Source organism: Channa argus, chromosome 23, assembly GCF_033026475.1.
Source record: "Channa argus isolate prfri chromosome 23, Channa argus male v1.0, whole genome shotgun sequence".
In the NCBI taxonomy this organism is placed as follows: Eukaryota; Metazoa; Chordata; class Actinopteri; order Anabantiformes; family Channidae; genus Channa; species Channa argus.
In genome coordinates this window covers 242560-261321 of record NC_090219.1, presented here as the reverse complement: position 1 = coordinate 261321, position 18762 = coordinate 242560, and the positions used below count along the sequence as shown (strand labels likewise).

At 36.1% G+C, this 18762-nt stretch overlaps 1 protein-coding gene across 18 annotated transcripts in view; it reads right to left on the bottom strand.

The window, feature by feature from the left end:
* The window catches only part of cd99 (CD99 molecule), a 180197-nt gene that overhangs the window by 136911 nt on the left and 24524 nt on the right, over positions 1 to 18762 (bottom strand). For 11 of the 18 annotated variants that reach the window (XM_067493015.1, XM_067493014.1, XM_067493011.1 and 8 more), the window contains 12 exons: positions 18186 to 18266; positions 16971 to 17015; positions 16657 to 16695; positions 13293 to 13325; positions 12466 to 12546; positions 11244 to 11288; positions 10939 to 10977; positions 8804 to 8836; positions 7977 to 8057; positions 6755 to 6799; positions 6441 to 6479; positions 3077 to 3109 (listed from right to left, as the gene is read on the bottom strand). In XM_067493015.1, the coding sequence (XP_067349116.1) occupies positions 3077 to 3109; positions 6441 to 6479; positions 6755 to 6799; positions 7977 to 8057; positions 8804 to 8836; positions 10939 to 10977; positions 11244 to 11288; positions 12466 to 12546; positions 13293 to 13325; positions 16657 to 16695; positions 16971 to 17015; positions 18186 to 18266 (594 nt within the window). Of the gene's footprint in view, positions 1 to 713; positions 753 to 1027; positions 1073 to 2249; positions 2331 to 3076; positions 3110 to 6440; positions 6480 to 6754; positions 6800 to 7976; positions 8058 to 8803; positions 8837 to 10938; positions 10978 to 11243; positions 11289 to 12465; positions 12547 to 13292; positions 13326 to 16656; positions 16696 to 16970; positions 17016 to 18185; positions 18267 to 18762 lie in introns of all 18 variants that reach the window. The other 7 variants (XM_067493012.1, XM_067493013.1, XM_067493019.1 and 4 more) reach the window with 3 other exon arrangements.

Here is an 18762-nt window from a genome sequence, read left to right as displayed (position 1 = left end):
TCTGTTTTACTTCCTGTTGTAGATTGATTTATTCTGATTAGTTTCAGCTCATCACTGTGCACGGACATCAAATTTTTAACTTTAATGCTGAACACTTGATCAGTGTGGTTGTAGGGGAAAATTTGTTGTATTATATCTGTGATAACTGTGTACGTAAACTGCAAATTTCAAATGGATTCTGGGTTTCCGAGTCGTACACAATAGACAGATTAGATGTATGCTTTATTTTTTAGTCTTCAAAGGACTGGCTCAGTTTAACATTTAAAGAGAAATATTTTTTAAGTAATGACTGAATTAAGTGGTTGATGAATGCAACATATCTTTGGTTTGGTTGAGGTTGTAAATGTTAGTGTAAATGTCTCTAAATCCATCAGAGAAGAAATGTTAGATTTTAGCCCTCAGTCTGATATATTATCATGAACATGGCTTTTTTTATTTTATATCCCTGATCTTAGAAATAACTTTCATGTAAGTGGCAAGTACTTAGCTACTGTAGTTAACTAGACATCAAAACATTAACAGCATATATTAGCACATACAAACTATTTAATCCATGATATGGTAGAATGATCTTGTATTTCTGGTTTTGGACGTGGTAGAGAAAAAAAAACAACTTATGGTTGTTGGAAGCAAACATAAATGCATCATTGTCCTTGAAAATCCACACTTGTCAGAGATTAGAACCATGTTCCATCAGCTTCCAGCAGCTTTACCTGTACCCAAGGCGTCATCCAGGTCTAATCCAAAGCCACCTGTAATGCGCAAGCACACTTAAAGAACTGACCAAACTATGCTATACACATCATATTTCTAAGACAGTTACAGTCAAACTACATTACTAAATAAACAAAAAAATAAAATAAAAAAGAGACTTTAGTGTCAGGGAATGGCCATATTTGTTCCTTTATCATTTTAAATTAAATAATAGCTGGTTCACCCACATTACAACAATACAATCTCTCAACATATTACAGCCAAACTATCCATCGGCCTGAAAGCACTAGGGATTTGTGGAAAAAGGACATACCTGAATCTCCAGAGCTTGGTTTCTTAGGTTTCAGGGTCGGATCCACTGCAGGAAAAAATAAATAAATAAATAAATAAATAACTTATTTACACAAGGACCATGATCCAGTGTCAAACTCAGACCTCTTTCTGAAGCTCTGTGTACTTTCTGTACATCTGATAAAAGCTCTATACTGCATCTTCATATCTTTAATTTTGCAAATCTTCTGACAAAGCTCAGTCATATGATGACAATTGATCTTCAGTACGTTTCTACACTATGCAGAACTGTTACAAAAAAGTCAAGTTTTCCACAGCCTTTTCTGGTCCCGGCTATATGTCGAAGTGTCTCTGGGCAAGACACTGAAACCCTTACAGCCCATTCCCATCCCCAGCTGTGCAGTGCCAGTCCAAGCTCAGTAGAAATTGGGGATGGTTGTGTCAGGAAGGGCATCCAGTGTAAAATCTGTGCCAAATCAACATGCGGACAATGATCTGCTGAGGTGACCTTGAACTCAACAGATAAGCCGAAAAGACAAAAAATAAATAAAATTCCTTTAAATGTACCATGAACGCATACTATTTTTTGATTGTACACTAGGACAGGGTGACCTTGTTTTCCAGTTAACACTGCACAACTTAGTATTACCAGCAATAGATGTGTTCTGTCAATAGTCAATCAATTCACATTGCTATACCCAACTCCAACCTCATGTAAGATAGCATCCACTCCAGCTTCCCATTGACTAAAAACCTGACCCAGGCAATCAGCAATTTGTATTGTGTGTACCGGTCAAGGCAGATGGCCGCCCACCCTGAGCCTGGTTCTGCTGGAGGTTTCTACTGTTAAAAGGGAGTTTTGCCTCTCAACTGTTGCCTGGGGCTTGCTCAAGGGGGATTTGTTGGGTTTTCTCTACATATCTTTATAATCTTGACTTTATTATGTTAAGTACCTTGAAATAGCTTTGATGTGAATTGTTGCTATATAAATAAAGTTGAATTGCAGGGTTAACAGAAAAACCGCTTAAGGAACATTTTTGAGATCAGTTGCACCAGGAGATAAGTACAGTGTCCTTTTCAAATTAATAAACAGGTCTTTTTTTACTTTAAGAAACCATGTAGTATGAAGAATGCAAGTAATGTGTGATGAAACAGTTATAAAGGACACGCAAAGGAAAAAAAGGGCAACAGCAGAGGAATTAAAAGCCAATGGAGACATCTTAACGGTTACTTTTATGTCCTACCTTTTCCTCTTCCTGAGCTGTCAGGCTTGTAGTCCCCACCACTAACATCTAACAAGTCAGTCTCAACAAAGGTTCCACCACCTATACAAAATGAACACCACATATAGCAACAATCATTACACCACAAACTCTACAATAGATTGTCAATACATCAGCGCACAAACGGCATGATTTACTAGCTAAAGAGTTTTGAGTGTATTTGTCAATCATTAGGATAAATCTGCTATTATTTACTTTTTATTTGATGTCAACAAATCCACAAACAAACAAACATAAACCAACAATGTGTACATATCTCACCACTTTCTGACTCCTCTCCTCTGTTTGTAACCTTTAGCTTTGAACCAACTAGTTCCTACTGAGTCGGAAGTCTGAGTCATACTGAATCTTTATTGAGCCAAAAATGTATTTTTCAGGCGCATTTAATTTCCTAAAACAACTGCTCACTGTGGTCAACAAACAAGATCAAAGTTAAGGGGACTATTTTTTGTGTTGAAAATGGTCAAAAAATATTTGGTCAGTATAATGGTCAAAAATAATGTTCATCATTGTTTGCATGCATGGCAATAGGTCCACACCTAATAACACAGATATAGAGTATAAGCCCCCATATGACCAAATTACATTAATTTGGTTTGACTTGTGTTCAGGGTTGGGACTGGGTCAGCTCAGGTTACTGACAATGAATACATTTCCTTCCCATTAAGAAATTGAACAAGAAAATAGAATAACCATATTAAAATATATGATTTGCTTAGCAAAAAATAAAGAATGAGTTTATCTTTAAACAAACCAAATCTGAAAGTTAAACAAAGAATGTCACTGACCTACATTATCAAGGGCATCAGACAGGTCCAAGTCTTCATAACAAAGAAAAAAGGGACAACATTACAGACAAAAACAGTTTAACATACTTAAGTCACATTTGATACACAATGAACATCAGCTGCTTATTTAAAAAAAAATCAAACATAGAATATGTTACTGTTGACCAACAATACTCATCTGGTCTTCACTAAGAACTTAGTAACCAGCCACACACTATTGTGTTTTCCTCCATAGTGGAAACACTTGGTCAATCTCATACAGTGTATTTACCGGTTGCTATGATAGTGGTGACTCCTACAATGTGCAGCTTTGAAGCATTAGTCACTACTAAAACCATTGAGCCATTTCTACACAGAACAGAGAATGGCAACATTTTTAGTACACAAGGCAGTAATACACATCCCAACACACACACACACACACACACAAACAACAGAATATCTGACATTATGAAATATGCACTAAAAATAAAAAATAAACCCATTTTACATACCACCAGACCGTATCTATTATTAACATAAAACTACAGAAAAGTGTTTTTGAAAAAGCAACATTGCACAATATGATGTATATTTCTTTTCTGGACGTAAGATCCAGGCTCCAGATCAAAGTTATAGGAGACAGATAACTGGGAACAGTTGTTGTATCTGATATACACATAGCTAATACCTCCAAACTAGTGAAACCTCCTGTGCCAGAGCTGCTGATTCCTTATGTTGAGCTTCTGTAAACCCTGTTAGAAATGTTTTTAAATAAACCAGACTACATTGGCATAATTATGTTTGAATGTGAAAAATGTAAAGATGTTGGAGAAAACCAAATTTATATACAGCGCTAGTTAACGCTGAACGAAAGAATTTGCCATCTACTGATTAACTCTACCAGCCCACAACCTTTCCCATATAGGAAACACATGCAATACAAAAATCAGAATACACGATGTTACATTTAGAGTAACTCACTATGAAACATTATAGTTTAGTTCTTTTTCAACCTGAAATCCAGGAAGTGAGTGGGCACACAGTAATGAAACTGAGAAGAGAATTACCCACTATGATCTAGCCACTAACAGTAATCACAAGAGACGTTTTGGTTACTGTTACAAAGACACATTGCTGCTCAGAAAACAGGCTCATAGAAAAATGTTTGTTTAAAAAAGACTTACCGCGCTCAAGATTTGGATGAACAAAATATGACTGTAAAATTCAGTCTACGCTACAGTGTTGTCTGCTTCTTTGCGCGTATTTACTGTATTCGTTGCTTTTGTTTTTCACGTAAAATGTACTTTTTGAATAAAGTTACTAGTCATTAATTAAACATACATTTTTTTGTATCCTTATAAGGCAATTACACAAAAAAACATTGTTTAGAACAGCCATCAAGAAATTATTACACAACCCATAATTACCAATAATACCCAGCATAATTAGCTTACCGTCTTGAGTTAATGTTGCAGTAACAAGAAAAAGTAATAAGACAATCCTCAAACAAAACTTTATGTTTCCTGTAAAGTTTCTTTTCCAGCTGACGCTATGTATTCATGTGTGTCAATTCATCAAGCAGATATTTTCGGCCGGTTTTCTTGTCACAGCAGCTAACCAGGTTCGGTGACTTCTTACACTGTTTAATGAGTCAAGCCTTGCCTGGTACGAACCGAGCATCAGCGTTAGGATCCAAATCTTGGAAGCAGATGGGTGAAATCTGTTTCCTCCCTTTTAGACAAGTTATTCCCTTTAACTAAGTGTAATCCTGGACTCCCCATGTAACTCACGTCTCATTATGCTAACCTATCCAAACCTTGCATTAAGCCTAACAAATTAACTCTGCCGAGTCATGTTTACCACGACCAAACTGGGTGTGGCGGCTTTTCAGATGGGCATTAAATGCTAAAAAAAAAGATAAAATTAAGCAATAGTTAGGTAAGTTAAACTAACTCTTGAGAGTATTGTTTTGTAAAAGAAATATATTAAGATGCACGAGAATTAAGTCAAATTAAGCCTACCGGTAACTGTAATGTATTTCCTGATTTTTGTTTGTTTTTTATGCGATTACGTTGCTTAAAAAGTTTAGTTCATGTCAGCCGACCATATCACCTTTACAAATGAAACAATTTAAAATGTGTTTGTTGTTTATAAATCGTATTTCAAGTCTGTATACAAGTTAGATGCATCCATTCATTTTAACGTTCTGAGTTACATTCAATCGCTGATTTCTTCGACAATAACTTTTAGACCCGCGTTATCGATGAGAGAATGTGTGACTAATGAGAAATGTTTGTATATACTTTGTTTAAGTAACACAGTTGTGGAACAAATACTATCTACTTTGATGAGGACATAGGAGAAAAGAAAAACGCAAAAGCCAGTTGCAAGCAGTGAACAGTTTAGGGCTTCCACCCAGCTGCGACAACATGAACAGTTCCAGCTGAACCTTTGTGCCACCAAGTGTATGTGGGTCCCACTTTGGTATGACTCAATGTCTGTGGGAGGGATTATTTATTCCAGCTATTCTTCACATGTTCATTGATGATGATGATGATGATGATAATGAAGAAAGCATGCTGCCAATTTACGTATCAGTTCCATTATCATCATCTTATTATCAGCCTCATTAGGATGGTGCTCAGTTTGTTTTTCTAATATTTTATTCCTCTGTTTTACTTTCTGTTGTAGATTGATTTATTCTGATTCGTTTCAGCTCATCACTGTGCACGGTCATCAAATTTTTAACTTTAATGCTGAACACTTGATCAGTGTGGTTGTAGGGGAAAATTTGTTGTATTATATCTGTGATAACTGTGTACGTAAACTGCAAATTTCAAATGGATTCTGGGTTTCCGAGTCGTACACAATAGACAGATTAGATGTATGCTTTATTTTTTAGTCTTCAAAGGACTGGCTCAGTTTAACATTTAAAGAGAAATATTTTTTAAGTAATGACTGAATTAAGTGGTTGATGAATGCAACATATCTTTGGTTTGGTTGAGGTTGTAAATGTTAGTGTAAATGTCTCTAAATCCATCAGAGAAGAAATGTTAGATTTTAGCCCTCAGTCTGATATATTATCATGAACATGGCTTTTTTTATTTTATATCCCTGATCTTAGAAATAACTTTCATGTAAGTGGCAAGTACTTAGCTACTGTAGTTAACTAGACATCAAAACATTAACAGCATATATTAGCACATACAAACTATTTAATCCATGATAAGGTAGAATGATCTTGTATTTCTGGTTTGGGACATGGTAGAGAAAAAAAAACAACTTGTGGTTGTTAGAGGCAAACATAAATGCATCATTGTCATTGAAAATCCACACTTGTCAGAGATTAGAACCATGTTCCATCAGCTTCCAGCAGCTTTACCTGTACCCAAGGCGTCATCCAGGTCTAATCCAAAGCCACCTGTAATGCACAAGCACACTTAAAGAACTGACCAAACTATGCTATACACATCATATTTCTAAGACAGTTACAGTCAAACTACATTACTAAATAAACAAAAAAATAAAATAAAAAAGAGACTTTAGTGTCAGGGAATGGCCATATTTGTTCCTTTATCATTTTAAATTAAATAATAGCTGGTTCACCCACATTACAACAATACAATCTCTCAACATATTACAGCCAAACTATCTATCGGCCTGAAAGCACTAGGGATTTGTGGAAAAAGGACATACCTGAATCTCCAGAGCTTGGTTTCTTAGGTTTCAGGGTCGGATCCACTGCAGGAAAAAATAAATAAATAAATAAATAAATAACTTATTTAGACAAGGACCATGATCCAGTGTCAAACTCAGACCTCTTTCTGAAGCTCTGTGTACTTTCTGTACATCTGATAAAAGCTCTATACTGCATCTTCATATCTTTAATTTTGCAAATCTTCTGACAAAGCTCAGTCATATGATGACAATTGATCTTCAGTACGTTTCTACACTATGCAGAACTGTTACAAAAAAGTCAAGTTTTCCACAGCCTTTTCTGGTCCCGGCTATATGTCGAAGTGTCTCTGGGCAAGACACTGAAACCCTTACAGCCCATTCCCATCCCCAGCTGTGCAGTGCCAGTCCAAGCTCAGTAGAAATTGGGGATGGTTGTGTCAGGAAGGGCATCCAGTGTAAAATCTGTGCCAAATCAACATGCGGACAATGATCTGCTGAGGTGACCTTGAACTCAACAGATAAGCCGAAAAGACAAAAAATAAATAAAATTCCTTTAAATGTACCATGAACGCATACTATTTTTTGATTGTACACTAGGACAGGGTGACCTTGTTTTCCAGTTAACACTGCACAACTTAGTATTACCAGCAATAGATGTGTTCTGTCAATAGTCAATCAATTCACATTGCTATACCCAACTCCAACCTCATGTAAGATAGCATCCACTCCAGCTTCCCATTGACTAAAAACCTGACCCAGGCAATCACCAATTTGTATTGTGTGTACTGCTCAAGGCAGATGGCCGCCCACCCTGAGCCTGGTTCTGCTGGAGGTTTCTACTGTTAAAAGGGAGTTTTGCCTCTCAACTGTTGCCTGGGGCTTGCTCAAAGGGGATTTGTTGGGTTTTCTCTATATATCTTTATAATCTTGACTTTATTATGTTAAGTACCTTGAAATAGCTTTGATGTGAATTGTTGCTATATAAATAAAGTTGAATTGCAGGGTTAACAGAAAAACCGCTTAAGGAACATTTTTGAGATCAGTTGCACCAGGAGATAAGTACAGTGTCCTTTTCAAATTAATAAACAGGTCTTTTTTTACTTTAAGAAACCATGTAGTATGAAGAATGCAAGTAATGTGTGATGAAACAGTTATAAAGGACACGCAAAGGAAAAAAAGGGCAACAGCAGAGGAATTAAAAGCCAATGGAGACATCTTAACGGTTACTTTTATGTCCTACCTTTTCCTCTTCCTGAGCTGTCAGGCTTGTAGTCCCCACCACTAACATCTAACAAGTCAGTCTCAACAAAGGTTCCACCACCTATACAAAATGAACACCACATATAGCAACAATCATTACACCACAAACTCTACAATAGATTGTCAATACATCAGCGCACAAACGGCATGATTTACTAGCTAAAGAGTTTTGAGTGTATTTGTCAATCATTAGGATAAATCTGCTATTATTTACTTTTTATTTGATGTCAACAAATCCACAAACAAACAAACATAAACCAACAATGTGTACATATCTCACCACTTTCTGACTCCTCTCCTCTGTTTGTAACCTTTAGCTTTGAACCAACTAGTTCCTACTGAGTCGGAAGTCTGAGTCATACTGAATCTTTATTGAGCCAAAAATGTATTTTTCAGGCGCATTTAATTTCCTAAAACAACTGCTCACTGTGGTCAACAAACAAGATCAAAGTTAAGGGGACTATTTTTTGTGTTGAAAATGTTCAAAAAATATTTGGTCAGTATAATGGTCAAAAATAATGTTCATCATTGTTTGCATGCATGGCAATAGGTCCACACCTAATAACACAGATATAGAGTATAAGCCCCCATATGACCAAATTACATTAATTTGGTTTGACTTGTGTTCAGGGTTGGGACTGGGTCAGCTCAGGTTACTGACAATGAATACATTTCCTTCCCATTAAGAAATTGAACAAGAAAATAGAATAACCATATTAAAATATATGATTTGCTTAGCAAAAAATAAAGAATGAGTTTATCTTTAAACAAACCAAATCTGAAAGTTAAACAAAGAATGTCACTGACCTACATTATCAAGGGCATCAGACAGGTCCAAGTCTTCATAACAAAGAAAAAAGGGACAACATTACAGACAAAAACAGTTTAACATACTTAAGTCACATTTGATACACAATGAACATCAGCTGCTTTAAAAAAAAAAAATCAAACATAGAATATGTTACTGTTGACCAGCAATACTCATCTGGTCTTCACTAAGAACTTAGTAACCAGCCACACACTATTGTGTTTTCCTCCATAGTGGAAACACTTGGTCAATCTCATACAGTGTATTTACCGGTTGCTATGATAGTGGTGACTCCTACAATGTGCAGCTTTGAAGCATTAGTCACTACTAAAACCATTGAGCCATTTCTACACAGAACAGAGAATGGCAACATTTTTAGTACACAAAGCAGTAATACACACACAAACAACAGAATATCTGAAATTATGAAATATTCACTAAAAATAAAAAATAAACCCATTTTACATACCACAAGACCTAATCTATTATTAACATAAAACTACAGAAAAGTGTTTTTGAAAAAGCAACATTGCACAGTATGATGTATATTTCTTTTCTGGACGTAAGATCCAGGCTCCAGATCAAAGTTATAGGAGACAGATAACTGGGAACAGTTGTTGTATCTGATATACACATAGCTAATACCTCCAAACTAGTGAAACCTCCTGTGCCAGAGCTGCTGATTCCTTATGTTGAGCTTCTGTAAACCCTGTTAGAAATGTTTTTAAATAAACCAGACTACATTGGCATAATTATGTTTGAATGTGAAAAATGTAAAGATGTTGGAGAAAACCAAATTTATATACAGCGCTAGTTAACGCTGAACGAAAGAATTTGCCATCTACTGATTAACTCTACCAGCCCACAACCTTTCCCATATAGGAAACACATGCAGTACAAAAATCAGAATACACGATGTTACATTTAGAGTAACTCACTATGAAACATTATAGTTTAGTTCTTTTTCAACCTGAAATCCAGGAAGTGAGTGGGCACACAGTAATGAAACTGAGAAGAGAATTACCCACTATGATCTAGCCACTAACAGTAATCACAAGAGACGTTTTGGTTACTGTTACAAAGACACATTGCTGCTCAGAAAACAGGCTCATAGAAAAATGTTTGTTTAAAAAAGACTTACCGCGCTCAAGATTTGGATGAACAAAATATGACTGTAAAATTCAGTCTACGCTACAGTGTCGTCTGCTTCTTTGCGCGTATTTACCGTATTCGTTGCTTTTGTTTTTCATGTAAAATGTACTTTTTGAATAAAGTTACTAGTCATTAATTAAACATACATTTTTTTGTATCCTTATAAGGCAATTACACAAAAAACACTGTTTAGAACAGCCATGAATTATTACACAACCCATAATTACCAATAATACCCAGCATAATTAGCTTACCGTCTTGAGTTAATGTTGCAGTAACAAGAAAAAGTAATAAGACAATCCTCAAACAAAACTTTATGTTTCCTGTAAAGTTTCTTTTCCAGCTGACGCTATGTATTCATGTGTGTCAATTCATCAAGCAGATATTTTCGGCCGGTTTTCTTGTCACAGCAGCTAACCAGGTTCGGTGACTTCTTACACTGTTTAATGAGTCAAGCCTTGCCTGGTACGAACCGAGCATCAGCGTTAGGATCCAAATCTTGGAAGCAGATGGGTGAAATCTGTTTCCTCCCTTTTAGACAAGTTATTCCCTTTAACTAAGTGTAATCCTGGACTGCCCATGTAACTCACGTCTCATTATGCTAACCTATCCAAACCTTGCATTAAGCCTAACAAATTAACTCTGCCGAGTCATGTTTACCACGACCAAACTGGGTGCGGCGGCTTTTCAGATGAGCGTTAAATGGTAAAAAAATAGATAAATTAAGCAATAGTTAGGTAAGTTAAACTAACTTTTGAGAGTATTGTTTTGTAAAAGAAATATATTAAAATGCATAAGAATTAAGTCAAATTAAGCCTACCGGTAATTGTAATGTATTTCCTGATTTTTTATTTTTTTTTTATGCGATTAGAAAAAAAAAAACTTGTGGTTGTTACAGGCAAACATAAATGCATCATTGTCATTGAAAATCCACACTTGTCAGAGATTAGAACCATTTTCCATCAGCTTCCAGCACCTTTACCTGGACCCAGGGCATCATCAAGGTCAACTCCAAAGCCACCTGTAATGCACAAGCACACTTAAAGAACTGACCAAACTATGCAATACACATCATATTTCTAAGACAGTTACAGTCAAACTACATTACTAAATAAACAAAAAAATAAATAAAAAAGAGACTTTAGTGTCAGGGAATGGCCATATTTGTTCCTTTAAATTAAATAATAGCTGGTTCACCCGCATTACAACAATACAATCTCTCAACATATTACAGCCAAACTATCTATCGGCCTGAAACCACTAGGGATTTGTGGAAAAAGGACATACCTGAATCTCCAGAGCTTGGTTTCTTAGGTTTCAGGGTCGGATCCACTGCAGGAAAAAATAAATAAATAAATAAATAAATAACTTATTTAGACAAGGACCATGATCCAGTGTCAAACTCAGACCTCTTTCTGAAGCTCTGTGTACTTTCTGTACATCTGATAAAAGCTCTATACTGCATCTTCATATCTTTAATTTTGCAAATCTTCTGACAAAGCTCAGTCATATGATGACAATTGATCTTCAGTACGTTTCTACACTATGCAGAACTGTTACAAAAAAGTCAAGTTTTCCACAGCCTTTTCTTGTCCCGGCTATATGTCGAAGTGTCTCTGGGCAAGACACTGAAACCCTTACAGCCCATTCCCATCCCCAGCTGTGCAGTGCCAGTCCAAGCTCAGTAGAAATTGGGGATGGTTGTGTCAGGAAGGGCATCCAGTGTAAAATCTGTGCCAAATCAACATGCGGACAATGATCTGCTGAGGTGACCTTGAACTCAACAGATAAGCCGAAAAGACAAAAAATAAATAAAATTCCTTTAAATGTACCATGAACGCATACTATTTTTTGATTGTACACTAGGACAGGGTGACCTTGTTTTCCAGTTAACACTGCACAACTTAGTATTACCAGCAATAGATGTGTTCTGTCAATAGTCAATCAATTCACATTGCTATACCCAACTCCAACCTCATGTAAGATAGCATCCACTCCAGCTTCCCATTGACTAAAAACCTGACCCAGGCAATCAGCAATTTGTATTGTGTGTACCGGTCAAGGCAGATGGCCGCCCACCCTGAGCCTGGTTCTGCTGGAGGTTTCTACTGTTAAAAGGGAGTTTTGCCTCTCAACTGTTGCCTGGGGCTTGCTCAAGGGGGATTTGTTGGGTTTTCTCTACATATCTTTATAATCTTGACTTTATTATGTTAAGTACCTTGAAATAGCTTTGATGTGAATTGTTGCTATATAAATAAAGTTGAATTGCAGGGTTAACAGAAAAACCGCTTAAGGAACATTTTTGAGATCAGTTGCACCAGGAGATAAGTACAGTGTCCTTTTCAAATTAATAAACAGGTCTTTTTTTACTTTAAGAAACCATGTAGTATGAAGAATGCAAGTAATGTGTGATGAAACAGTTATAAAGGACACGCAAAGGAAAAAAAGGGCAACAGCAGAGGAATTAAAAGCCAATGGAGACATCTTAACGGTTACTTTTATGTCCTACCTTTTCCTCTTCCTGAGCTGTCAGGCTTGTAGTCCCCACCACTAACATCTAACAAGTCAGTCTCAACAAAGGTTCCACCACCTATACAAAATGAACACCACATATAGCAACAATCATTACACCACAAACTCTACAATAGATTGTCAATACATCAGCGCACAAACGGCATGATTTACTAGCTAAAGAGTTTTGAGTGTATTTGTCAATCATTAGGATAAATCTGCTATTATTTACTTTTTATTTGATGTCAACAAATCCACAAACAAACAAACATAAACCAACAATGTGTACATATCTCACCACTTTCTGACTCCTCTCCTCTGTTTGTAACCTTTAGCTTTGAACCAACTAGTTCCTACTGAGTCGGAAGTCTGAGTCATACTGAATCTTTATTGAGCCAAAAATGTATTTTTCAGGCGCATTTAATTTCCTAAAACAACTGCTCACTGTGGTCAACAAACAAGATCAAAGTTAAGGGGACTATTTTTTGTGTTGAAAATGGTCAAAAAATATTTGGTCAGTATAATGGTCAAAAATAATGTTCATCATTGTTTGCATGCATGGCAATAGGTCCACACCTAATAACACAGATATAGAGTATAAGCCCCCATATGACCAAATTACATTAATTTGGTTTGACTTGTGTTCAGGGTTGGGACTGGGTCAGCTCAGGTTACTGACAATGAATACATTTCCTTCCCATTAAGAAATTGAACAAGAAAATAGAATAACCATATTAAAATATATGATTTGCTTAGCAAAAAATAAAGAATGAGTTTATCTTTAAACAAACCAAATCTGAAAGTTAAACAAAGAATGTCACTGACCTACATTATCAAGGGCATCAGACAGGTCCAAGTCTTCATAACAAAGAAAAAAGGGACAACATTACAGACAAAAACAGTTTAACATACTTAAGTCACATTTGATACACAATGAACATCAGCTGCTTATTTAAAAAAAAATCAAACATAGAATATGTTACTGTTGACCAACAATACTCATCTGGTCTTCACTAAGAACTTAGTAACCAGCCACACACTATTGTGTTTTCCTCCATAGTGGAAACACTTGGTCAATCTCATACAGTGTATTTACCGGTTGCTATGATAGTGGTGACTCCTACAATGTGCAGCTTTGAAGCATTAGTCACTACTAAAACCATTGAGCCATTTCTACACAGAACAGAGAATGGCAACATTTTTAGTACACAAGGCAGTAATACACATCCCAACACACACACACACACACACACAAACAACAGAATATCTGACATTATGAAATATGCACTAAAAATAAAAAATAAACCCATTTTACATACCACCAGACCGTATCTATTATTAACATAAAACTACAGAAAAGTGTTTTTGAAAAAGCAACATTGCACAATATGATGTATATTTCTTTTCTGGACGTAAGATCCAGGCTCCAGATCAAAGTTATAGGAGACAGATAACTGGGAACAGTTGTTGTATCTGATATACACATAGCTAATACCTCCAAACTAGTGAAACCTCCTGTGCCAGAGCTGCTGATTCCTTATGTTGAGCTTCTGTAAACCCTGTTAGAAATGTTTTTAAATAAACCAGACTACATTGGCATAATTATGTTTGAATGTGAAAAATGTAAAGATGTTGGAGAAAACCAAATTTATATACAGCGCTAGTTAACGCTGAACGAAAGAATTTGCCATCTACTGATTAACTCTACCAGCCCACAACCTTTCCCATATAGGAAACACATGCAATACAAAAATCAGAATACACGATGTTACATTTAGAGTAACTCACTATGAAACATTATAGTTTAGTTCTTTTTCAACCTGAAATCCAGGAAGTGAGTGGGCACACAGTAATGAAACTGAGAAGAGAATTACCCACTATGATCTAGCCACTAACAGTAATCACAAGAGACGTTTTGGTTACTGTTACAAAGACACATTGCTGCTCAGAAAACAGGCTCATAGAAAAATGTTTGTTTAAAAAAGACTTACCGCGCTCAAGATTTGGATGAACAAAATATGACTGTAAAATTCAGTCTACGCTACAGTGTTGTCTGCTTCTTTGCGCGTATTTACTGTATTCGTTGCTTTTGTTTTTCACGTAAAATGTACTTTTTGAATAAAGTTACTAGTCATTAATTAAACATACATTTTTTTGTATCCTTATAAGGCAATTACACAAAAAAACATTGTTTAGAACAGCCATCAAGAAATTATTACACAACCCATAATTACCAATAATACCCAGCATAATTAGCTTACCGTCTTGAGTTAATGTTGCAGTAACAAGAAAAAGTAATAAGACAATCCTCAAACAAAACTTTATGTTTCCTGTAAAGTTTCTTTTCCAGCTGACGCTATGTATTCATGTGTGTCAATTCATCAAGCAGATATTTTCGGCCGGTTTTCTTGTCACAGCAGCTAACCAGGTCCTGTGACTTCTTATACTCTTTAATGAGTCAAGGCTTGCCTGGTACGAACCGAGCATCAGCGTTAGGACCCAAATCTTGGAAGCAGATGGGTGAAATCTGTTTCCTCCCTTTTAGACAAGTTATTCCCTTTAACTAAGTGTAATCCTGGACTCCCCATGTAACTCACGTCTCATTATGCTAACCTATCCAAACCTTGCATTAAGCCTAACAAATTAACTCTGCCGAGTCATGTTTACCACGACCAAACTGGGTGTGGCGGCTTTTCAGATGGGCATTAAATGCTAAAAAAAAAGATAAAATTAAGCAATAGTTAGGTAAGTTAAACTAACTCTTGAGAGTATTGTTTTGTAAAAGAAATATATTAAGATGCACGAGAATTAAGTCAAATTAAGCCTACCGGTAACTGTAATGTATTTCCTGATTTTTGTTTGTTTTTTATGCGATTACGTTGCTTAAAAAGTTTAGTTCATGTCAGCCGACCATATCACCTTTACAAATGAAACAATTTAAAATGTGTTTGTTGTTTATAAATCGTATTTCAAGTCTGTATACAAGTTAGATGCATCCATTCATTTTAACGTTCTGAGTTACATTCAATCGCTGATTTCTTCGACAATAACTTTTAGACCCGCGTTATCGATGAGAGAATGTGTGACTAATGAGAAATGTTTGTATATACTTTGTTTAAGTAACACAGTTGTGGAACAAATACTATCTACTTTGATGAGGACATAGGAGAAAAGAAAAACGCAAAAGCCAGTTGCAAGCAGTGAACAGTTTAGGGCTTCCACCCAGCTGCGACAACATGAACAGTTCCAGCTGAACCTTTGTGCCACCAAGTGTATGTGGGTCCCACTTTGGTATGACTCAATGTCTGTGGGAGGGATTATTTATTCCAGCTATTCTTCACATGTTCATTGATGATGATGATGATGATGATAATGAAGAAAGCATGCTGCCAATTTACGTATCAGTTCCATTATCATCATCTTATTATCAGCCTCATTAGGATGGTGCTCAGTTTGTTTTTCTAATATTTTATTCCTCTGTTTTACTTTCTGTTGTAGATTGATTTATTCTGATTCGTTTCAGCTCATCACTGTGCACGGTCATCAAATTTTTAACTTTAATGCTGAACACTTGATCAGTGTGGTTGTAGGGGAAAATTTGTTGTATTATATCTGTGATAACTGTGTACGTAAACTGCAAATTTCAAATGGATTCTGGGTTTCCGAGTCGTACACAATAGACAGATTAGATGTATGCTTTATTTTTTAGTCTTCAAAGGACTGGCTCAGTTTAACATTTAAAGAGAAATATTTTTTAAGTAATGACTGAATTAAGTGGTTGATGAATGCAACATATCTTTGGTTTGGTTGAGGTTGTAAATGTTAGTGTAAATGTCTCTAAATCCATCAGAGAAGAAATGTTAGATTTTAGCCCTCAGTCTGATATATTATCATGAACATGGCTTTTTTTATTTTATATCCCTGATCTTAGAAATAACTTTCATGTAAGTGGCAAGTACTTAGCTACTGTAGTTAACTAGACATCAAAACATTAACAGCATATATTAGCACATACAAACTATTTAATCCATGATAAGGTAGAATGATCTTGTATTTCTGGTTTGGGACATGGTAGAGAAAAAAAAACAACTTGTGGTTGTTAGAGGCAAACATAAATGCATCATTGTCATTGAAAATCCACACTTGTCAGAGATTAGAACCATGTTCCATCAGCTTCCAGCAGCTTTACCTGTACCCAAGGCGTCATCCAGGTCTAATCCAAAGCCACCTGTAATGCACAAGCACACTTAAAGAACTGACCAAACTATGCTATACACATCATATTTCTAAGACAGTTACAGTCAAACTACATTACTAAATAAACAAAAAAATAAAATAAAAAAGAGACTTTAGTGTCAGGGAATGGCCATATTTGTTCCTTTATCATTTTAAATTAAATAATAGCTGGTTCACCCACATTACAACAATACAATCTCTCAACATATTACAGCCAAACTATCTATCGGCCTGAAAGCACTAGGGATTTGTGGAAAAAGGACATACCTGAATCTCCAGAGCTTGGTTTCTTAGGTTTCTGAGTCGGATCCACTGCAGGAAAAAAAAAAAGGAAAAACAAAAAACACTTATTTAGACAAGGACCATGATCCAGTATCAAACTCAGACCTCTTTCTGAAGCTCTGTGTACTTTCTGTACATCTGATAAAAGCTCTATACTGCATCTTCATATCTTTAATTTTGCAAATCTTCTGACAAAGCTCAGTCATATGATGACAATTGATCTTCAGTACGTTTTTACACTATGCAGAACTGTTACAAAAAAGTCAAGTTTTCCACAGCCTTTTCTTGTCCCGGCTATATGTCGAAGTGTCTCTGGGCAAGACACTGAAACCCTTACAGCCCATTCCCATCCCCACCTGTGCAGTGCCAGTCCAAGCTAAGTAGAAATTGGGGATGGTTGTTTCAGGAAGGGCATCCAGTGTAAAATCTGTGCCAAATCAACATGCGGACAATGATCTGCTGTGGTGACCCTAAGCCGAAAGGACAAAAAATAAATAAAATTCCTTTAATTGTACCATGGACACTTACTATTTTTGATTGTACACTAGGACAGGGTGACCTTGTTTTCCAATTAACACTGCACAACTTAGTATTACCAGCATTAGATGTGTTCTGTCAATAGTCAATCAATTCACATTGCTATACCCAACTCCACCCTCAGGTAAGATAGCATCCATTCCAGCTTCCCATTGACTAAACACCTGACCCAGGCAATCAGCAATTTGTATTGTGTGTACCGGTCAAGGCAGATGGCCGCCCACCCTGAGCCTGGTTCTGCTGGAGGTTTCTTCTGTTAAAGGGAGTTTTGCCTCTCAACTGTTGCCTGGGGCTTGATCAAGGGGGATTTGTTGGGTTTTCTCTACATATCTTTATAGTCTTGACTTTATTATCTTAAGTACCTTGAAATAGCTTTGATGTGAATTGTTGCTATATAAATAAAGTTGAATTGCAGGGTTAACAGAAAAACCGCTTAAGGAACATTTTTGAGAACAGTTGCACCAGGAGATAAGTAAAGTGTCCTTTTCAAATTAATAAACAGCTCATTTTTACTTTAAGAAACCATGTAGTGCCATGTAGTATGAAGAATGCAAGTAATGTGTGATGAAACAGTTATAAAGGACGTACAAAGGAAAAAAAAGGGCAACAGCAGAGGAATTAAAAGCCAATGGAGACATCTTAACGGTTACTTTTATGTCCTACCTTTTCCTCTTCCTGAGCTGTCAGGCTTGTAGTCCCCACCACTAACATCTAAAAAGTCAGCCTCATCAAAGGTTCCACCACCTATACAAAATGAACACCACATATAGCAACAATCATTACACCACAAACTCTACAATACATTGTCAATACATCAGTGCACAAACGGCATGATTTACTAGCTAAACAGTTTTGAGTGTATTTGTCAATCATTAGGCTAAATCTGCTATTATTTACTTTTTATTTGATGTCAACAAATCCACAAACAAACAAAGAAACAAACATAAACCAGCAATGTGTACATATCTCACCACTTTCTGACTCCTCTCCTTTGTTTGTAACCTTTAGCTTTGAGCCAACTAGTTCCTACTGAGTCGGAAGTCTGAATCATACTGAATCTTTACTGAGCCAAAAATGTATTTGTGAGGTGCATTTAATTTCCTAAAACAACTGCTCACTGTGGTTAACAAACAAGATCAAAATTAAGGGGACTATTTTCTGTGTTGATAATGGTCAAAAAGTATTTGCCAGAAGGACATGGTCTTTGCACGTGGGTTGAGATTTGTTGACAACAGTCATA